Source organism: Camelina sativa, chromosome 12, assembly GCF_000633955.1.
Source record: "Camelina sativa cultivar DH55 chromosome 12, Cs, whole genome shotgun sequence".
Taxonomy (NCBI): Eukaryota; Viridiplantae; Streptophyta; class Magnoliopsida; order Brassicales; family Brassicaceae; genus Camelina; species Camelina sativa.
The window spans coordinates 31,296,960-31,318,870 of record NC_025696.1 but is presented as its reverse complement, the minus strand read 5'-3'; the positions used below and the strand labels follow the sequence as shown (position 1 = coordinate 31,318,870).

Genomic DNA, 21,911 nt, shown 5'->3' with positions numbered 1-21,911 from the left:
ATTAGTAAATACTGTAATAACTACAAAATTAGTTACAATGGTAAAAAGTGAGTATATTTGTTACAGAAATAATATGGTTACTTATCGGTAGCAATTTACCATAATTTTTATTTGTATCTAAAGTTGTTACTAATTCTTACAAATAACTACAATTTTGCTACAAAATTTTAAATTTTATTTTTTGTAACTAATTAGTAACTAATCGTGACAATATTTTGCTACAAACAATTTGCGTGACAAATGCCGAAGCTATATCATCTGATTTTTGTAGTGACTCCACTGCCCATGGTCTTAGAGATATATTTGTTATGCTATCCCTTAGACTATCCTCATTAGTGTGTTTCTTAGTTGTTTCTTAAGACAATTTTTAATAATAAAAAGGGAAGAAGAAACTTTGTTAAGAAAAAAGGAAAATTTTGTTGATTATTGGTAGAACCAAGTTAAAGTGTTTTTTAGTAATAAATATAGTAAAATAATAATTAATAAATTAAAATATTCAAAATTATTTTATATATCATAGAAACATATTTTAATAATAAAAACATAAAATAACATACAACATTTAAAATTAAAACACAAAACATTAAAAAATAAAAACATAACACACAACATGAAGAGAAAACATACGAAAATGAAAGAGAAATGCCAAAAAAAATTTATCCCATTAATCTCATTTCACCATTCATATCGCGCCACCTGTCCACTAAGAAACGTTTCTTTTGGTTCTAAAATTAGAAACGTTTCTTACAATCCTTAGCTTATTTTTCATTAATAATTAATATCTATACCTAAGAAATTTCCTAAGAAACATCTAAGGATTACCAACGAGGATAATCTTATCCTTTTGTCGCTTTCGATATACACGTTGTCACAAAACAATTTGCATTAAAAAAATAAACAAAAACCTTTAAAAAAATGTCCTCACCATCCATGCTATTATCATTTATTCAAACAAATTGAAAACGATTTAGAGAGATACAGATGTTGTGACAGAAGCAGACATCATATTGATTATACAAAGAGCAATCTGACCAAATTCAAACAATTTGTGATTCTCACCACCAACAGGAGACGTCCAGGTCATCTCACCACCACCACCACCATCACCATCACCATCATCATCACCGTCGTCTCTTTCTCTAAACCCGTTCTCACACGTGACAGCAGATTCCATGGCGGCGCTCACCATCACGTTCACCGTCCCCAACTCAATCCTCGTTATAAAAACCCTAACTGCCTCCTCCAACCTATCCGTAGCGTCCTCGTAAAGCTCAAGGCAGTCACGGAGGCAAGCACCGCGGAGACCACCGTCGTCGTCAAGAATCAGAAGCTGCTGAATGGTGGAAGCCGTTGCGGTGGCGTTGTCGAGAGCTTGGAGCATTGGAACTAGGGCTAAAGAAGAGAGATTGGTCGGAGAAGGAAGAGATATCGGAGAGTTGTTGAGAGAGGAGACGCAGAAATTGTAGTCGAAGATCTTGGATTTGGCTGCACAAGATTTGCAGGTTTGCGAAATCATATCGGTTGTTGATTTTGCTTGTGACACAAGGAAGAATAAGAAGATGGGGAAGAAGACTTGAGAGAGCTTCATTGTTTTTGTTGTTAACGAAATTCTTCTTAATTCTTACGTCTTTTGTATGGTTTAATATATAGAATGTGTACTAACGACGTTATATTTGTGTTGTGGGAATATTTGACGATTTGAGATGGTTGAGTAGAGTATAATGAACGATACGTTTCACTTGCTTGTACTCTAATACAATTGTATTGCTCATATTCAATTATAAGAAAATTCCAACAAAAACAAAAACAGAATATTTGAAGAAAATCAACGAAGTAGTCAAATTCCATTATTGCATTTGCAATCACTTTTGAGTTTGAAAAGTAGTGACTGCAAATTCAAAGCTTAATATCTTATTTTTGGTTTAATTTATGCAAACATTTATTCAACTTTGAGACCAAATTAAAATACCCCGACCCGGATTCCTAATCCACATCAGATAACTTCATACAAAACTTCTACAAATGCAATTCAACACAAGCTAACCACATAACTTAACCATTCTACACATCAAATATACCAGAATTTAACTAAACCAAAATTTAATTAAAAGAAGATTTAAATAAACCGAAAGCTAATTAAACTACTCCATAGTTTAATTAATAAATTGACCAGCTTACTAAACCAACTAAAATGAAATTTACTGTACTCCAATTCCCAACATACACTCAGATCTTCTAATTTTCCGGGACACCACGTACAATATTCTCAATAATGTCAAAGATGAAATCATATGTGCTCAATTTGTTTAATGAAATATATAGGACTTTATGCTTATATTAATTCATATATGCACATTTTGTTTTGTGCATTTGTATATGATGTCAACGATGAACTCATGTTTTTAATGTAAATTCGATTTACCCAACGTTATCGTATCAATTAATTCATATAGTGTGAGATGTACTTTGTTAATGAAATGTTGAACTGAAAATGAGTATTGTCGCATAAATCTTTTATAAGTGTTAGACATGACTTTAGATGCATGTCGATTATTTTTTAATTTTTTTTTGGAATTAATGTTAAATTATATTCAAAAAAGAAAGAAAAACTTTTGTTACATATGAATTAATGAGAAACTTTTTTTATAAAAGATTCAAAAAAAGATCCTTGAGCTGTTCTTGTTTCAAACCAATACTGGATTCCATCTTCGTATATAGAGTGGTCTCTGCTGTTTAGTGTGCTTAATCTATTTCGGATGCATGTCGATTATTGTACTTGTAATATTGAGAGAATATGTGTATTCTTGTTATATATATATAACATTTATGTATTTACTAGTTGTTGGTGTAGATAAAGAGTATGAAGAAAACAATTTCACCCAAATTCATGTACAATTTGACTTTGGCGATGAAAATAATCAAAAGAATTTTTTTTATAGGATATCCAAAATATCTTCCTACAGTTTTTTCATGCATATTTCCATTCATTTGTGCATCTTCTACTTACTCTTCAAGTGTGTGGTTAGGTGACACTAACTGTTTTTTCTTCCAAATTAGCATTTTTTCTTTAGTAATTAACTTTTTTTTTATATATTCAAATGATCATACAATGTTACTAAACAAAACTACTGTATTCGTATTATCTTTATCATTGTTTATATGGATACTAGAAAAGATGATCCGAAGAATTTTGATAGTAGTTCCATGAACAATCCTTTGCGGGATTGTATTTTCTTTTATAGTGGAAATGCCATAAACTGTGAACCAAGATCCATAATACGAAAACCAAAATCATAATGAAGAAGAAAAAAGCCCTTATGTTAGACTTCCCAACTTACCGCTCCTAAACAACGTTTCTTCAATGTTAATATTATCGTAATCATTTTGTACAAAAAAAGCTATATAAAACAAAATTATTATATGTTAAAAAGAAGTTTTTACTTCAATATTACATACATTTTCATAGTTCATAGTAAAATTATATTTATTAATTTACATGGAATAATTAAATATGAGATTTTTAATTAAAATTGTATTGCATTTTACAAAATATATCTTTGTATCTAACAATAATAACTTATCAAATTTATAAGTTTTAAACTTGTATTCATTTAGACACAATTTTGTTGTTTTGTGCATTCGTAAGAACAATCTTCTTCGTAATTTATACCATCTTCATAGTTGTTTCTCAAATATTGAATTCAAAAAGTGTATTGTTGTTTAAATATTTTATTAATGTTTAGCATTACTTATGTATGACTTATCCTGGTAATATTTGGTGAATAAGTGCATTTTGATTGCTGAAAAAGAAAGTGCATTTGGATTAAAGCAAGTACCCATTTCTAAACCATTAACCATTTTACGTGCCCACTTCCTCCATCTTACCCATCTATAATCTCTGGTCATTTATAATCCATAAATTGTTCCGTCAAGATAATGAGTAAATTTTCCACTTTCTTTAATGCTGACCACTATGCTAGTAAAAACTAAAAACTAATTCATGTTTTTCTTCATCTAGACTAATTATAAAAAATACTCAAATTTGAGATATACTCAAATAAGTGTATAACCTTTTAAAAACATACACAAACTATCTTTACACATGTATAAATTATAATTAATAATATATAAATATTTAAAACATTATAAACTAGGAGATATCCCATATTACTTTTTTTCCAGATAATTATAATGTGATGATAAAAATTATGGTTATATTTATTTATTTTTCTAAATTATTTTGTATGAGACAGTGTCTACTTTTAATATTGTAATTGTTTGATAAATCTACATCTTTTTTAATTTGGCATATACAGTTTCATTTTGTATATATGTTAGAGGCATAGACAGTCAGAAATCAAAATCATGGTCGATTTTTTTCAAGCTATCGAATCGGAAAGAGTTTTTGAATAGTTAAGGGTATTCAATAAAAGATGGCTGGCACTCACCAGTATGATAGTAGATAGTACGTAGTTTTGTAAGAGCATATAGAATACATAGTTTTGCCAAATAAATATATTGAGTGATAGGAAAAAACAAATATATTGGCAAATTTATTTGGCAAGTGCTGGCACTCAAAAGATGGCTGGCACTCACCAGCCATCTTTACAAAGATGGCCGGCACTTGCCAAATAAATATATTGAGTGATAGGAAAAAACAAATAGCATATAGAATACATACATGACATAATAAGTCACAACTGTGTAACTGAATTTAGTATGATATTTTAAAGTAGTAATTATAATATTATTATTATAATAGTAACTATAATATTGTAATTCTGAACAAATAAAATTTTATTAATTTATCAACCACATAAATTTGATTATATCAACCCACCAATATAAAACACGTATGAACACATTTTCGATATATTAAATAATATTTTTTTGTGCTTAAAAATTCAAATTACAATATATGCAAAAAAATTTACAAATGTATTAATATAGTTATTAGTAATCATATGTATAATATAATATTCAGAATAATTTGTAGATTAAAATATTAACAAAATTTTCCAAATATAGTTATTAAAAATAGTATACTTTCTAAAATTTTGATTGGTTAACAATTTTAAAAAAATTAATCCATAACTAATTAGAGAAAGAAAGTTAATTATTATTTTTTTGAAATTAATAATTATATATTTAAAAGATTGTATTATATAGTGTTGTCAGAAAAAAAAAGAAAAAAAAATTGTATTAGTCTAATATTTAAATTACATTGAGATTTTATTATTAGAAAACCCTGAAGAAAAAACAAGTTTCAATGCTTGAGAGGCATCTCTCTCATTATAGGGTTCCAAAACTCGAACCACAACTTATTTTTTGGGTGAACCCTTTATAAGTGTAGCTAAAACAAGGGTACCTTAATTAAAAATTAAACATTTGCTTACATTGGTAAATATTCTTTAAGAAAATGTGTAAAGTTGTATGAGTAATCTTGATTTAATGGTATAGATATGTTATAAAAACTTTTAAAATCTATTGTAAAACTTTATAATAAGATTTTAAAATATCTTGTAAAACTTATAAATATATTTTTAAATCTTTTAAAATTATCTTATGAAATCTTATAAAAAAACTTCTAAAACTTTTATTAAAACATATTGCAAACTTTATATTGATGATGAAGACATATTGCAATTTCAATTTTATTTTTTTCTTTTTTTAATTTCGAAGAAATAGATAGCTCATCAACTCAAGCGAAGTATATCTAATTAAAGGAAAAAAAAAAAGCAATAAAAATAATATTTCTGGCAAATCACTGGTTTGGTTTGGTTGACCTCAAACTCGAGTAATTGCAATTCTCGGCATCGCCGATCTTAAAACAGAACAGAGGATTCAGACTCCCCAAAATTCGACTAAAAAAAACTAAACCCCTTTTTTTGATCGCTGATCGCATTTCTGGGCATCACAATATATGGCTGTTCCGATGCTTGGTGGGTTTCCGATCTTCTTGGTAGTGAGGGTTTTGGGTTTCATTATTGCCGCTTTAGTTCTGACATGGACTGTTCACTACAGAGGAGGCTTAGCTCTTTCTTCCGACAACAAAGATCACATCTTTAATGTATCTCTCTCTCTCTCTTTCGTTTCTTGTTTTTTTTTTTTTATAGAAATTGGGAATTAGATTGGATGAAAATGTTCATGTTGCTGTGTCTGAGATTCATATTTCCTTATATTGTGTGTTGGAGATATTGAAATTTGGATTAACAAGTTATGATGATCTGAAGCTCAAATTTGGGATGTGTAATGTGCTTGACCCAAAGATGTATCTGATGATGTAAGATATCTTTGTTTGTGCTGCTAGGTTCATCCAGTGATGATGGTGATTGGACTCATACTCTTCAATGGCGAAGGTACGCAAACAATCTCCTTTCACATGTTTCTTAAATGCTTTAGATATACTTGTTCCTCATAATCATGTTGACATTATTGATTCGTGTTAGAGTTTATAGGAGTTTAAGGTCTTGACTTCATAATTTAGACTTGAAATTTGTGTGATCTTCTGTAGACTCATTCTAATGTCAAGAGGTTTAGTATTCATTGTATAGGTTTTCATGGTTCGATTACTACCGCATCATCCTTTGTTAAAGAAACTGGACCGTTATGTTCTTTGAGTTGTCTTTTCTAACATTTGAATACATATGTCAAGCGGTTTAGGATTCATAGTAACAGTTTTCTAGTTTACGTACTGTATTCTTAGTTCGTCAAAGAGACCATGGACATGTTATGGTCTTTTCAGTCTTTTTTTGTTTCTAACATGTTGGGGTACATTGAAATTATGCAGCAATGTTAGCATACAAGTCATTTCAAGGTACAAAGAACTTGAAGAAATTGGTTCATCTTACACTGCAATTCACAGCATTTATTCTAAGCCTTATCGGAGTATGGGCGGCTCTCAAGTTCCATATTGACAAAGGGATAGAAAATTTCTACAGTCTCCATTCATGGCTCGGCCTTGCTTGCCTCTTTCTCTTTGCCTTCCAGGTACACTCTCTTCTCTTAAAACGATAATCTTCATTACTCGAATAATTAACCAAGAACTTAAACCTATTACTACAAACAGTGGGCTGCAGGGTTTGTGACTTATTGGTACCCGGGCGGTTCAAGAAATAGCCGAGTCAGTTTGATGCCATGGCATGTGTTCTTAGGGATTTACATATATGCATTGGCCTTGGTGACTGCAACCACAGGGATACTTGAGAAGTTGACGTTCCTGCAAGTTAATCAGGTGATAACTCGGTATTCCACAGAGGCAATGTTAGTCAACACAACGGGAGTTCTGATCCTTGTTCTTGGCGGTTTTGTGATACTCGGTGTGGTTACTCCGGTTAATGGCAAGGATCAAGTTCTCACACAATAGAGTGAAACCTCCAAAAGATCTCTTTTAACATTTCGACCTTTCAAAACATTGTTACCTTTAGAGACGATTTGTGATGTAATTGAGTCTTTTTCGAAGTGATTTTCTGGCAGTGCATATCCTATTCTATTACATTTTTACAAGCAAAGTATGATAACACATGAACGCCTATACGGAAGACTAAACCAAAAAAAAACAATTGGCATAGAATCTGAGAAAGATTTGTATCAACCTCCATGAGAAGATGGAGAATAAGAGAAGCCTCACTCATACATCACAGACAAAAGAAAAACATCACCGATACCGATAAAATTTTCCCGGAGAGGCGGATGATGGAATCGCACTCTTCACAGAGTCAAAAAAGTTTCTAAAAACATGTCAAGGCCAAAAAAAAATGACTCCGGTACTCAGGAAAAGAAGCGGATGAGGGAGGCAGTGCCGGTAGTTATTCTATGCGGGGTTGTGACGAGAAGAGCCTGAGCTAGAGGAAGGGGTTGGAGAAGAAGAGCTTTCGCAAAAATGAGCTTTGTTGCTTAGACAAGTAAGTGTTCTTTCTGATATTCTCTCACGATGACAGGGACACTTGTGGGAGGTACCTGAAAAAAGAAAACATGGTCAGTGTTCGATGGTTTGAGCTTCTGAATGAACTGAGAAACTGTGTTGCATGAGTTCTGTTTAAGGATGCGACTTGAGGACTCTAATGCTATGTTTTTAGAGGCGATGATTAATCTTACCATGCCATAATCTGTGATTATCATGGAAATGTAATCTGAAGGTGTAGCATCATACCTGTCATTAGAAAAATCACAAACGGGTTTAGTGGCAGAGAAGAACAGTTTTAACAGAACATAGTTTCACTTCTCTGATCACACAAGCTTACATCAAGTTCAAAAACTGCAGGTTTGCGTTGTTGGTCAAGCCATCTAAGTAGTTTATGTCTTCTCTTCCATGAACTTTTGAAATAGCATTTGGATCACCTAAAGGTTCAAAAAGCAAGAAATTCAATTGAAGGTAAAACAAAATCAAGGGAATGTAAGATATGATTAAGAGGGATGATAATGCATACCAAGCTCATTGGAGCATATTGAATCCAATTGCACCCTCTCATGGAACTTGTAGGCTTCACAACATACAAGCACAGGAACACGAAATGCACTTGCAACCATTGCAACACAAGCAGTCCCAACCCTTGAGTAAACTGTTCCGTTAGATAAAACTGATGAGGCGCCCAAAAACACTTTGGTGACTTCGTGCATGATATATGAAATGGCATTTATATGAGTGTATGTACAGCTAATGCCTCGTTTGATCAATCTACGAAGCAGTAGCTGCCCTTCAAGCTTTGGACGAGAATCCACTACCAAGACACGAAACTTTTTCTTGAGTTCATGTGCATGTAATAATATCATCTCAACAGCAGTTGGAGATCCGTATGTCAAAAGGACGTCACCGTCTCTTATTTTAGTAACAGCATGTTTGACTATCACCATATCTGCTCCTATGATCTTGTCGTTAATGAACCGTTCAATATCTGACTGAAGAGCAGCTTTTGCTTCGGATTCAGAAAGTGTTATAGGCAGCTTTGCAATTCTGTTTTTCACAAATCGGATTGCGTTTCCCATGCTAATCGAAAGCGGACGGCATTCTATGAGGAAAGAGACGTAGCTACTTATTTTCGCAGTCATGTCCCTGTTAAGATTCTTCTCAGGCGGTGTCGAATAATCTTTGACAACCTCTTGAAATGCTTGGAGCATCGCAATACACCTGGCATTGCCACCAGAGATATCCCCAGAAAGATATTGAAGACCAACCTGATAACCACAACAACTGATACTCATTCAGTACACAAGTAACATTCATCTTAAAGATGTAAATAGCAACCACTCCTTAGAAAAAACGGTTCCTTGTCTTTACATAGAGATTATCAATAATATATTACATGCACCAACCAAATAAATTCACTAGAAAACAAATACCTTGTACACAGCAGGATGCATAGGGTCAAGTTGAAAGAACTTGGCCTCGAGATCAGGAAGTTGAGTACCATGTTCATACTGAGGCAAATGCCTAAATAGCTCAACCCTGTTTTTAGCCTCGGTCTGTTTTACAACAGCACGTCTTTTGGCCTTGACGACTCTACTTTCATCATCATACTGCATGCGGGGATGAGGAGCATCTTTCTTTCTATCTTTCTCAGATGGACCTCCCTTCTTCTCAGTTACTCCAGCAGCTACAGCAACCTCATTCTTCTGAGTAGAAGGCTTTGCTGGTTTAGCAGCTTTAACACTGGTTGAAGCCACCGAGGCTGAGGTCCCTGGTGGTACCTTCCCACCATCAGCTGATATATAGCACAGTATTAATTACACAGACTGATCAAGATATTGCAAAATGCACAACGATAACACAAGAGAGCAACCAGCTATTTCATCCAATGAAAGCGTAAAAGCAATGCTATATACTAAGCTGACGAAACATTATTTGTGATGAAGTCACACACTGTTATAATTCAGAAACAGCACCTTTTGCAGCTGCTTTAGCAGCTCTTTGAGCTTCTTGAATGGCTCGTCTCTCAGCTTTTGTGGTTTTCTCTTTCAATGGCTTAGAATTCTTCTTCTGGTCACTCTGCACCTCCATGCCACTAGCCTTCTCTGCAATTTAATCATAAGAACAACATTGCGATTTCCATTAGCCTTCACTATCCTAAAGAACCAAAAGTTTATGATTTCAAAAACTCAATCACAACAAACAAAGCAAAATCAATGAAATCAATGATTCCAAGATCAAAGTGACAGTACCAGCAAGTCCAGGAGGCATGGTAGCGACGGAGACAGTGGTTAATCCACTAGCAGGAACACTACTAGATTTAGCCGCGGCCATAGAATCCATCCCGATACCAGGAAGCGACGACGCAACCGGAGTAGACGATTTGACGAAACTACCCCTGGAATGGCGACCAGGAGACGCCGTCGTTGATCCGTCAGGGAAATCGCGGCGGTTGGAGTAAGAAAACGAAGAAGGAGAGACGGCTGAGGAAGCACCAGCGGCGGCGCCGCGGAGAGGGAAGGTATCAGAGGAATTGAGACGAGGAGGAGGAATCATGACTGGGGAGAGTGAGTTACCGGAAGGAGAAATGGTGGAAACGGGAGGAGAAGAAGCGGAAGCGGATGCGGAGATCGGGTCGGTTTGTTGTTGGTGTGGTTGAGTAGAAGAAGACTCGGGTTGAGATGATGTGAAGAAACCAACTTGCCGGACCTTTGGGTCGACTACGGCGCGAGGATTCCGTCGAGACTCCATCGCGGCGTCGGAGAAGAAGCTAAATTGCCTTTTCTCGGTGAAGAAGATGACGGAATTATTATGAAATCTTTTTCGTTTCTGGGGATCGAATAAAAACGAAGAATAGGGTTCTTTAATTTTTTATTTTTTTTTAATTATAATTTATTTACGTGATAATATTTTTTGTTTTGTTTGAGATTAATCCGATGTTTTTTTTTTGTTTGTTTAGTAATTTAGTATTAATCTATTTACATTCCTTATTTTATAAGAACAAAATCTAGCATCCAAAGTTCAGAACTGAACCAGATTTCTTAGATTTTTATGTTCAGAGCAGAGGAGGACAAACAATGTAGAGAAAAGATCAAACAAACGAGTAGATTCTTTTTAGGAAATATGAAAATTTCATGACATGATCTTTACTCAGATTGAGGATTTTGAAGCATATGATGAGACCTAGAGATGAAAAATATGACTCTACATGAAACTTGGGCAAGCTGGGCCTTTGGAGAGACCAAGCCGAACTTCCATGCCGTGGTGAAAGTCTACTGGTTTGAGCGTCTCGGATTCACGAGGATCTGCGGATTAGATACCATCATTAGAACAATCGGAAGAAAAAAAAAATGATGAAAACTAGGAAAATAAAGAAAAGCTGAAACACTTTTCTCCTAATTACTAAATGGTATAGTTCAACTTTCTCAAAGAATTGAGTAATGTGATAGTCACTTAGATGAAGTTGTAAGGCACAACCAAATGGAATAGAGCTATAAAAGAACAATTACCATTCAAGTAATCCTCAAAACCAAAGTCATCTATAGCTCCTGTGTAGACTTCAAGGCCAAGCATTGACGACGGAATTGGTCCCGGAGGTCTCTGAAACCTGAATACTCCACAGAGAGAAAAAGATAAAAATATTCACTTCACCATAGGAAGTTGAGGCTGCTCTATGTGAATACTAAGTCTTCAAATCTAATAGAGTATACACTCTGCGGTTTATGATTCCAAGTTCTAATATAATAACCAATTATGATGATTCATCTACACATATCTCAGACAATACCTCAAAATTCAGAACAGCCATTAGCCATATTTCAATCTTAACAGTAATCTATAGAACCTATATATGCTACTGATTCAGACAACTTCATCTATATAATGCTACTGGTTAAAAGATCCATACCTAGAAAGGATTTGCCTATCAAGATCCATCTTCAAAGGAAGAGCAGCTCCATAAGTATGCATAATCACTTTCCTCTTCATTTCTTCTTCTGATTTCTTTCCCTGAAACAATACAAACCCTACTTTCAGAAATTCAAACAACACAGTAAAAATCCCCAGTTCTCAAATTAACGAAGAAACGAAGCAAATCAAACACACTAAGTTCCGTTTCTTAGCCTAATTTTTGTTCACTTCCTTCAATGTTGAATTGCTTACAGATTCGTAGGCGGATTCGAGAGGGTGAGATCCGATGATATCGCTCTTAACACCGTGAAGACCAAAGCGAAGAGCATCGTTCTTCATGCCTCCGATCTCATGAGCTATCTTCTTCTGCGATTCCATTACTCCTCTCTTGTTTTCTTCCTCCGCCGGTGTTACTTCTCGGCGACTTTATGGTCAAGCAAGCAAAATCAGAGAGAAAGAAGAAGGAGAATGATTTTTTGCTAAGTATTATTTAATCATGGACTCTAAATGTATAATGGTCCCTTTAAGTAAAGCTCACAACACAAAGCCCATCCCAATCAACACAAGATGGACATTAGTATTAACTAGGTGCTTCCCCACGCAACGCGTGGATTGTGGTGTAGTTGGCACTTTCTTGTTTTTTTTTATCTTTTTCGTTTTCTCTTTGTATTATTTCGTTTTAATTAGGCATATATGAGCTTTGCCGTCACCTTTATTTATACACTATATGTTTATACCATTTCGTTTATATGTGTATAATTGTGGCGTTTATTTTTTGTGAATTATGAAGATGTTGTTTCTTGCTTTTGAGGATCCAATCTTATCATTGACTGATATTGTTTTCAATATATTTATTGTATTCTAGATTTTCTAATTAACTGCTTATGTAAACCCTTCATACGTTGATGTTGCAATAATAAGTTATTTTTTAAAAATAATTATCTTCCGTGTAAGTGATTATGGTTGTATGCCCATGTTTTGGTCTAATGTCAATAAGATCGTTTCTGTTTTTCTTTAGTTGGCTTTGAAACCAATTTTGAGTTAAGCAAATAATGGGTCGAATTATGGTGTTAATAAGTAATATAAATTCTTATGTATATTTATTGTATATATGTGACTATAAATTTAGCTAACTAAAAAATTATGTAATATTTAAATACAATCTTAAACATATATATATATATATATATTATTTGTGGGAGGAATGTATATATATATATATACAATCTTAAACACATATGAGATATAACAACATTTGATATTAGTAGGAGAGGAGGAGAGAATGTTTACTATAAGATGGTAATCCAAATTAGATAATGGAGATGAATCTTTAAAAAATAGAACAATGTAATATCTATATATATATAATACTTTCTAAATTAAAATATAGAATCAAACTCTTACAACACATATGAGATATAACAACATTTGATATTGGTGGGAGAGGAGGAGAGAATGATTACTTATAAGATAATAATCCAAATTAGATAAAGGAGATAAATCTTTTAAAATAAGAACAATGTAAAATATATATCATGTAGTCTCTAAAATTAAAATTTAGCATTAACAATTTACAATGATATTTCATTTTTTTTTTACAACCCATACAACAAAAATAAGAAATCAAAAATAACAAAAAAAAAAGAAAAATGATTTGAGGTATTGTAGAAGAGAATGAGAGAATGTGAAAATGAGATAGTAAAAGAATGTCAATATGAGAGAATGATAGATTGAGAGAATGCTTATTTATATGATAAGAAATGATGGAAGTTACATTTAGAACTATGGAGTTACAATAGTAATTTATTGTGTTTGAATAAAATTGAGTGGTAGAATATGATTAATGCATAATTTATTTTATTTTCAGTTATAATTTTATTTTAATGTGTGAGTTAAATGTATTGTGTTTATTGGATCTTAAATATTGTTTAAAGCAATTAGAAAGCAAATAAAAAAATAAAAAAAAATTGAAAACATTAAATGAAAATCAACCAATAAGGAGAGACCAAAACCTTACTTTTATATATATGATATATTGCTTTAAACTTTGAAATGAGAAATATATTATAAACAATAATTTTACATGAGAAATATATTAATTTAGCCAACCAAAATATGAATATAAGTTTAGCCAACCAAAATAAATAAAAAATATTAAAATTTAAACAAAAATAATTTCTCTTGAAAGATAATAAGTTAGTAGGAGGAATGAATTAATGTACAATTATTGGATAGGAGTTACATTTGAGTTAAATGGAGTTACATGTCTTTAATTATAAATAAATATTTTAATTTTTTATAACCTAAAATAAAAGGAATACCAAGTGGCTGAATCAAAATTCACATGATTTGGTTGTTTGTTGATATAAACTCAACACTTACACATAATATTTCAAAATAAAAAATATTACTTTTTAAGTGACAAACTAAATTAGTTTTCTTATAAAATTATATGAATTCTTCAATCTCAATAATTTTTAAAATCCCAAGGATAACTTATATTTTTTTGGTTTTCACTCATCAATTTAATTTATAGTGCTAGATTTCATACTAATGGTTTCATCTTTAGAGAATTTAGTGAAATGATATTTTTAAAATTATATTTTATTTTTATATTTAAGTTCCAGTTGAATATGTTTTGTTTTTTGGATCATTTTTTATTTTGATTAAAGACACAAAAAACCAATTGTTTAATTATGTTCTTTTTGTTTTCAAAAACCTCAAATCATAAAAAAAAATATATATATATATATATATTATATTGATCTCTGCAGATTTAACAATTGGATCACAAAACAAAATAGTCTTTATAAATGGATAAATGGATAATTATATTGATCTTTAAATATTATATTGATCTTTATAAATTATTTAAAATGATACATGAATATGTGAGATAACCAGAGACATAATAGATAATTACATATGGATCATTTCAACTTTATGATCTTATTGTGTGGTGAATATTGTAAGGAAGTATGAAAATAATGACTTATAAGATGTTAATATAAAATAGAAAATGGAGATAAACATTTTAAAAGATTAAAATAAATATATAAGATATACATATCATACAAACTCTAAAACTAAGCTTTTACAATGATATTTGATTTGATTTTTTATAACCCATACAACAACAATAACAAAAAAAATACAAAACAAAACAAAACAAAACAAAAAAGAGATTTGAGAGTAGTGGAAGAAGATGAGAGAATGAAAGAGTGATAGACTAAGAGAATAAGATAATGAGTATTTATAGGAAGAGAAATGATGAAAAATTACATTTAGAAAAATGAGAGTTACAATTCTAATTTATTGTTTTGTTTTAATACAATTGATTAATACAACTTAGTGGAGAAATAAAGTTAATGCATAATTTATATGGAGAATTTATATGATTTCAGTTTTATATTATGTGAGTTAAATGTGAAAATTAATTGTTTTTAAATTTGTGTTTTAATATAAATATTTTTTTTTGTTAAAATTGCATCGCCAAGTGGACCTATAAGGAGAGAGTGAAACCTTACTTTTATATATATGATGATTATTTTCTCTTTGTAGTACAACTGGATTGGAAATGGAATATCAAATCTTCTTTTATATAGAAAAATCATTAGATTACAAAACTTGAATTAAATAAACAAAATAAAAATCTTTATATAATTATATGTTGGATCACAAGAACTAAATATTATGATGAGTATACTAAAACATGTATTACAATTTTTTTGGAGGTAAGAGAGAATTAAAGAAACTTAATTTAATAATTGTATTACAATAGTTTATTTCATTAAAACATTGCATAATTTTACAATAAAATAAATATGTAAGAAATAATCAAACATCTAGATTAATAATCAAACATCTAGATAAAGAATAAAGATGATTTCTTTAGCTTGATTATCTTATTTTGCAATGATCAAAATTAATATTTTTTGAATCTGCATGATAATTTTTTTTGTATAGCCATCAAATTTTTATTATACATATGTAATGTAAATTTTTTATTATCATAAAAATAATAATAAGAAAACAAAGAAGAAATGGAGTAATACATAAAACAAAGAAATAAAATTAAAAATACAATATAAGATATATCCAACAAAATATATAATTAAACACTTACAATGAGTTTTCAACCCATGCAAAAACATAACACAAACAAAAAAAATATTTAGAATTTGAGATATGGTGGAGAAGGATGTGGGAATGGCTATTTATAGGATTTGTAGTGATAGAAGTTATATTTTTAAAATAATTTAATTAGAGGAGTTACAATTATAATTGATGGTGTGTTTAATTGAAAATGAATGGAGAAAACCAATAGTCAATTCATAATTTATATAACTTCAGTTACAATTTAGTAGTAAATAGTGAATTTAAAGTATGAATTTATATATATGATTAAATGTGTTGAATTTTAAGTTTAATTAAAAATAAATATTATATTTGAAAATATTAAAAAGATGATTTCTTTAGATTGATTATCTTATTTTGCAATGATCAAATTTTTTTTTTTTGTATAGCCATCAAATTTTTATTATACATATGTAATGTAAAATTTTTATTATCATATGTAATGTACAATTAAAAATAATAATAAGAAAACAAAGAAGAAATGGAGTAATACATAAAACAAATAAATAAAATTAAAAAGACAATATAAGATATATCCAACAAAATATATACTTAAACACTTACAATGAGTTTTCAACCCATGCAAAAACATAACACAAACAAAAAAACTATTTAGAATTTGAAATATGGTGGAGAAGGATGTGGGAATGGCTATTTATAGGATTTGTAGTGATAGAAATTATATTTTTAAAATAATTTAATTAGAGGAGTTACAATTATAATTGATGGTATGTTTAAATGAAAATAAATGGAGAAAACCAATAGTCAATTCACAATTTATATAACTTCAGTTACAATTTAGTAGTAAATAGTGAATTTAAAGTATGAATTTATATATATGATTAAATGTGTTGAATTTTAAGTTTAATTAAAAATAAATATTATATTTTGTAACATTAAAGATTAAATTAATAAATATTATATTTTGTAACATTAAAGATTAAATTGACCAATAAGGAGAGAGTGAAACTCTACTTTTATATATATGATTGATGTGAATTCACTTTATTGATAACGTTGATTCAGTGAACACGAGACAAGACAAGCACATTTTGGACGACGAGATATATATATATATATATATTTTTTTGGCTCAACGTCAACTATTCATTATCCAAAGGAATACATCTAAATTCAAGGTACATAACATTCACCTCTAATCATTTTTTTTTCCAGCTCTTCTTTTTCACGATCCGTAACCTGAACACAGCTCTCAACACTAAATGTTCCTGCAATTTGCAGAAGTTTTTTATTTTATTTCTAGCTTTATGCTAAGTTCACCGCTAGATCCATTAAACCTGTGTAAAATTTTCGATGGCAACTCCAGATCTAGGATATGATGATACTGTTATCGCCTTTTTGTGATTAATTCCTGCTGTGTGCAGTTGTTCCAAGTTAAAGATATGTCTCTTACACGGCGACTTCGAAACCACTTTCGGTGACTGTACAGTCTATTCCTTGTCATGGCAGACTCTTTATATCTCTCCATGGATGTCGAAAATCCGAGGCTATTCCATCTTGCTGATGTGTGCATTTGAAAAGCTGTTCAGCTTCTCATTCTTAGTGGTGGCCAGAAGGATTTTGGTGTTGGAGATTGGTCCTCGTAGCTCTACGCGACCAAGTCGGGATTTTGACTTCTCATTTTGCCTTACTTCCTTGCTGGATATTTTAATCTCGATCCTCACCTCATTTTCGGACCATCGTGACCATTCGAAGAACATAGATCTGGTTGCTGTCGACTTCGTCTGGGAGCTTCTGGCTCCTCCAACACAGATCCTAATACTGTTCTATTTGGCGCCAGTGTAGAGAAATTCTCGGGCTTACTCCGGAGATCGGTTTCTATCTCGCTAAGATTCACCCTCCTTCACCAGCAGTCAACGCCATTTGAAGCTACTACAAACTCCAACAACCACTCTAGATCTAAAGGCCTATTGTTCTCTTCCGGGGTTTCTCTGGCGGAAGAGATTCTATTGGTAATGTTTCACCATTGCACTAGATCCGAAAAAAGGTTATTGATGCATACAGCCTGTCGTGCCTTTTTCGGCTACTGCCGTGCCATCATATCCGGCGACAACGACGACGTATCGAGATGCTTCTCAAAATTAGTCACAATAAACCATAAAGATTTTATATGGTGGGCCTGGGTTTGGGCCAAAAAGTATCTCGTGGAATTGAATTTGAGTTCATTTACTAATATCAGTTTAGGCTTCTTTGTAAAGGACCAACCTCCTTATTTAGCTTTCTCCTTCTATATGAAGAGATCATTGAAGAATTTTCTATTACAAGAGTGCAAAATAATGTGTTCCAGTGTTAGTATGGTGGGGTTTTACTCTCCCTCCGGAACTAATAAATGAGGACACTTGCTTGGAATTGTCAAGGGTGGGAGCCAAGTTGACTCGCCGCCGACTGCGTGAGATGTGTCGGATGTACTCACCAGATTTTTTATTTCTGTCTGAAACCAAAAATGACAAGTTTTATCTGCAAGAGGTGCAAGTGGATCTAGGATTTGACAACCTTCGAACCGTTGAGCCAGAGGGTACTAGCGGCGGTTTAGCCTTATTGTATTCGAATGAGTTTCCGGTTAAGTTTTTGGCGCTAGATGATCGGTTAGTTGATATCGAAACTATTATTAACGGAAACCGAGTTTATATGATATTTATCTATGGTGACCCGGTTCCTGCAAACCGTGAATATGTGTGGGAGAGGTTAATGCAGATTGGAGTGACCCGATTCGAGCCGTGGTTTATTATTGGTGACTTCAATGAAATAATTGGGAATCACGTGATTTCCCTTACCAAGGAAACCAATTTTCATGGATTGGTCAAAGGTCAAATGGAAAGATTCGTTGTCGCTTGGATAGAGCCATGGGAAATGAAGAGTTGCACAATATATTTTCCCACACTAATGTGGAGTATATGAAGATGTGGGGTTCAGACCATCGTCCCCTCCTTGCATCAATTCTAACACGTCCAAAATTTTTTTTGAGAAGGTTTATGTTTGACAAGCGCTGGATAGATAAGCCAGGCCTCAAAGAGGCGGTGGTAGATGGATGGGGAGGGGACGACAATTCTGTTGAACGATTCATCCTGAAAAAAATCCAAGATTCTAAAAGAGCAATCTCTATTTGGAAGAAAAATAATCAAACAAACCTAGAAAAGCTTATTAAGGAACTTCAAGACAAGATTAATGAGACAAATGAAGATGATCTAGCATCATCGGAAATTCTCCTCAACCTAAAATGGCGACTCTGCAAAGCTTATAGGGAAGACGAAGCATATTGGCAACAAAAAAGCAGAGAACTTTGGCTTGCTGAAGGTGATAAAAATACAAAACTATTCCACGCTTCGACAAAACAAAGAAGGCAAGGAACAAGATAACTGGCATCCTTAATCAAATTGGTGTTTGGGTTGATACAGAAGAAGGAATAGAAAACGTAACGGTGGAGTATTTTGACAATCTCTTTTCATCCTCGAATGCGAGTGATCCTACATTTGCCATAAAGTATGTACCTACATTGGTAACACCTGCTATGAACGAGTATCTCACGAAAGAAATCTCAGAAGAGGAGGTCAAACGAGCTTTGTTCTCCCTGAATCCGGGAAAGGCTCTAGGACCAGATGGGATGACTGCTTTGTTCTTCCAAAAATTTTGGGAAACCATAAAAGGCGATCTCACTAAGATGGTGAAGAACTTCTTTAGCTTAGGAATTTCTTATGGCAAGCTAAATGAGACAAATATATGTTTAATCCCGAAAGGAGAACGACCTCGTGAAATGTCAAGATTTCGCCCTATTAGCTTGTGTAATGTGAGCTACAAGGTGGTCTCAAAAATTCTGAGCTTACGTCTCAAGAAGTTTTTGCCGGAACTTATATCCGAGACCCAATCTGCCTTTGTGTCAGGAAGATTAATCACAGATAATATCCTCATTGCTCAAGAAAACTTCCATGCCCTCCGTTCTAATCAGGCCAATCGGAAAAAATTTATGGCAATAAAAACGGATATGAGTAAAGCTTATGATAGGGTTGAATGGAATTTCTTAAGAGCTTTGATGGAAAAAATGGGATTTGATCAAAAATGGGTGGGTTGGATAATGCAATGCATTACTTCCGTCTCCTACCGTATTTTGATCGATGGAGATCCCAAGGGTCGAATTAGGCCAACACGTGGGATTCGCCAGGGGGACCCAATCTCTCCATACCTATTTATCCTTTGTATTGATGCCTTAATTGCTCAGATCAGGAACGCAGAAAGAGAAGGAAAGATCCAGGGCTTACGTATTTCGAACGCAAGCCCACGTGTTTCCCACTTACTCTTTGCAGATGACAGTTTATTCTTCTGCAAAGCCGATCCTCAGCAATGTAAGGAAATTATCGATATAATCCTCTTTTATGGCGAGGCATCTGGACAAGAAATTAACTTCTCCAAGTCTTCCATCATGTTTGGAACCGAGGTCCCGTCCCATATACGTCAAGAGATCAAATCAGTTGTTGGGATATCACATGAAAGAGGCATGGGTACATACTTGGGTCTCCCTGAGAAGATTCATGGGTCAAAGGCACAAGTCTTTGCATTTGTGAGGGATAGACTCCATAAGAAGGTAAACTTGTGGACTTCGAAATCTCTATCCAAGGGAGGCAAGGAAGTCCTGATCAAATCAGTGGCGCAAGCAATTCCGACATATGTAATGTCTTGTTTTCTCTTACCAAAAGCTATATGCTCAAAATTAACTAGCGCGATAGCCAATTTCTGGTGGAGCAATAAAGCAGACAGTAAAGGACTACATTGGATATCATGGGAGCAAATGTGTACTCAAATTTCGGAAGGTGGGCTAGGCTTTAGAACACTAGAAGAATTTAATATTGCCCTTTTGGCAAAGCAACTATGGAGATTGCTGAGATATCCAGATTCCCTTCTTAGTCGAGTCCTAAAAGGGAGATACTTTCGATACTGTAGTCCATTAGAGATACAAATATCAAATCGACCTTCATATGGCTGGAGGAGTATGTTGGCAGCAAAGCATGTTCTTTCGTACGGAATTCGTAAGACCATAAGCTCGGGTTTTAATACGTGCATCTAGACTGAACCATGGATCCCAGATACGCCAGCAAGGCCACCCCAAAGTTTAACTAATGAGAGGAATCCCTTGATTTGTGTTAACACCTTGATAGATTTTAACACAGAAAAAGTGGAAAATTGAACGTCTTCGGGAACTCTTTCTCCCAAAAGATATTACCCTTATTTTGGGGATTAAACTGAGCTTGAATGCCTCGAAGGACGGCTATTCTTGGACTATGACAAAGTCTGGAAATTATACCGTTAAATCTGGATACGAAGCCGCGAGAGCTCTCTCTCGCCCTGCTTGCCATCTCCCTTCTCAGGGACCTAGTGTTACGACACTTAAGGCGCAAGCATGGAAGTTAAAAACATCACGGAAGCTTAAGCATTTCGTGTGGCAATGTGTGACTGGGTGCTTGGCAACATGTCAACGCCTGCATTATCGCCATATTGGTAGAGATAAAGCTTGTCCTAGATGTGGAGCGGAAGAGGAAACAATAAATCATATGCTATTTGAATGCCCCCCAGAACGTCAAGTATGGGCTTTATCGACAATCCCTTCCCATCCTATGGTGTTCCCTTCATCTTCCATATATAGCATCCTTGATTTTCTATATGGGCGTGGTAGAGACTGTGGTGCAACTGATCAAAACTTGAGAACTTTCCCATGGATGATGTGGTACATTTGGAAGGCAAGAAATAAGAAGGTGTTTGAAAATATCTCTGAATCTCCACAAGATACACTGGAGAAAGCTATCCAAGAAGAAAAAGTTTGGAGAAGAGCAAATAACAGAGACTTAGCACCAGCGGTAGTAGAACCATGCATACCTTCGATCCCAATTCCTCAAGAATCTCTTGTATGCTTTATAGATGGATCTTGGCATACATAGGTGGATAGGAGTGG

The 21,911-nt window shown here is 33.1% G+C and overlaps 4 protein-coding genes across 5 annotated transcripts; 1 reads left to right on the top strand and 3 right to left on the bottom strand.

Moving 5' to 3' along the window:
- LOC104732975 (putative invertase inhibitor) lies at positions 913-1,744 on the bottom strand. The gene has a single exon (XM_010452587.2). The coding sequence runs from the start codon at positions 1,586-1,588 to the stop codon at positions 968-970; it is 621 nt and encodes a 206-aa protein (XP_010450889.1). The 5' UTR covers positions 1,589-1,744; the 3' UTR covers positions 913-967.
- On the top strand, positions 5,756-7,480 carry LOC104732974 (probable transmembrane ascorbate ferrireductase 2). Of its 2 annotated transcripts, none has more exons than XM_010452585.1 (4): positions 5,756-6,070; positions 6,311-6,359; positions 6,791-6,990; positions 7,070-7,480. In XM_010452585.1, the coding sequence occupies exons 1-4, from the start codon at positions 5,924-5,926 to the stop codon at positions 7,364-7,366; spliced, it is 693 nt and encodes a 230-aa protein (XP_010450887.1). In that variant the 5' UTR covers positions 5,756-5,923; the 3' UTR covers positions 7,367-7,480. The 2 variants fall into 2 exon arrangements, with proteins under 2 accessions (XP_010450887.1, XP_010450888.1); XM_010452586.2 differs by having other exon boundaries at positions 5,757-6,070; positions 6,866-6,990.
- LOC104732973 (translation initiation factor eIF-2B subunit delta-like) lies at positions 7,551-10,733 on the bottom strand. Its single transcript, XM_010452584.2, has 7 exons — positions 10,159-10,733; positions 9,883-10,011; positions 9,340-9,701; positions 8,430-9,174; positions 8,244-8,340; positions 8,098-8,152; positions 7,551-7,959 (listed from the first exon to the last, which is right to left on the bottom strand). The coding sequence occupies exons 1-7, from the start codon at positions 10,655-10,657 to the stop codon at positions 7,897-7,899; spliced, it is 1,950 nt and encodes a 649-aa protein (XP_010450886.1). The 5' UTR covers positions 10,658-10,733; the 3' UTR covers positions 7,551-7,896.
- Positions 10,915-12,312, bottom strand: LOC104732972 (cyclin-B1-2-like). The gene is made up of 4 exons (XM_010452583.2): positions 12,068-12,312; positions 11,814-11,914; positions 11,416-11,513; positions 10,915-11,211 (listed from the first exon to the last, which is right to left on the bottom strand). The coding sequence occupies exons 1-4, from the start codon at positions 12,191-12,193 to the stop codon at positions 11,111-11,113; spliced, it is 426 nt and encodes a 141-aa protein (XP_010450885.1). The 5' UTR covers positions 12,194-12,312; the 3' UTR covers positions 10,915-11,110.

What these genes read in the sequence shown, in the direction of transcription:
- LOC104732975 (XM_010452587.2), bottom strand. Translation starts at nt 1,588, where the DNA reads ATGAAGCTCTCTCAAGTCTTCTTCCCCATCTTCTTATTCTTCCTTGTG.
- LOC104732972 (XM_010452583.2), bottom strand. Translation starts at nt 12,193, where the DNA reads ATGGAATCGCAGAAGAAGATAGCTCATGAGATCGGAGGCATGAAGAAC. An exon ending in TCGAATCCGCCTACGAATCT is followed by an intron (nt 11,915 to 12,067) that starts GTAAGCAATTCA and finishes GTATTGTTTCAG; the next exon opens with GGAAAGAAATCAGAAGAAGA. An exon ending in GATAGGCAAATCCTTTCTAG is followed by an intron (nt 11,514 to 11,813) that starts GTATGGATCTTT and finishes TGGAGTATTCAG; the next exon opens with GTTTCAGAGACCTCCGGGAC.
- LOC104732974 (XM_010452585.1), top strand. Translation starts at nt 5,924, where the DNA reads ATGGCTGTTCCGATGCTTGGTGGGTTTCCGATCTTCTTGGTAGTGAGG. An exon ending in CATACTCTTCAATGGCGAAG is followed by an intron (nt 6,360 to 6,790) that starts GTACGCAAACAA and finishes GAAATTATGCAG; the next exon opens with CAATGTTAGCATACAAGTCA. An exon ending in TCTTTCTCTTTGCCTTCCAG is followed by an intron (nt 6,991 to 7,069) that starts GTACACTCTCTT and finishes TACTACAAACAG; the next exon opens with TGGGCTGCAGGGTTTGTGAC.
- LOC104732973 (XM_010452584.2), bottom strand. Translation starts at nt 10,657, where the DNA reads ATGGAGTCTCGACGGAATCCTCGCGCCGTAGTCGACCCAAAGGTCCGG. An exon ending in CATGCCTCCTGGACTTGCTG is followed by an intron (nt 10,012 to 10,158) that starts GTACTGTCACTT and finishes ATTAAATTGCAG; the next exon opens with AGAAGGCTAGTGGCATGGAG. An exon ending in CTGCAGTTTTTGAACTTGAT is followed by an intron (nt 8,153 to 8,243) that starts GTAAGCTTGTGT and finishes TTCTAATGACAG; the next exon opens with GTATGATGCTACACCTTCAG.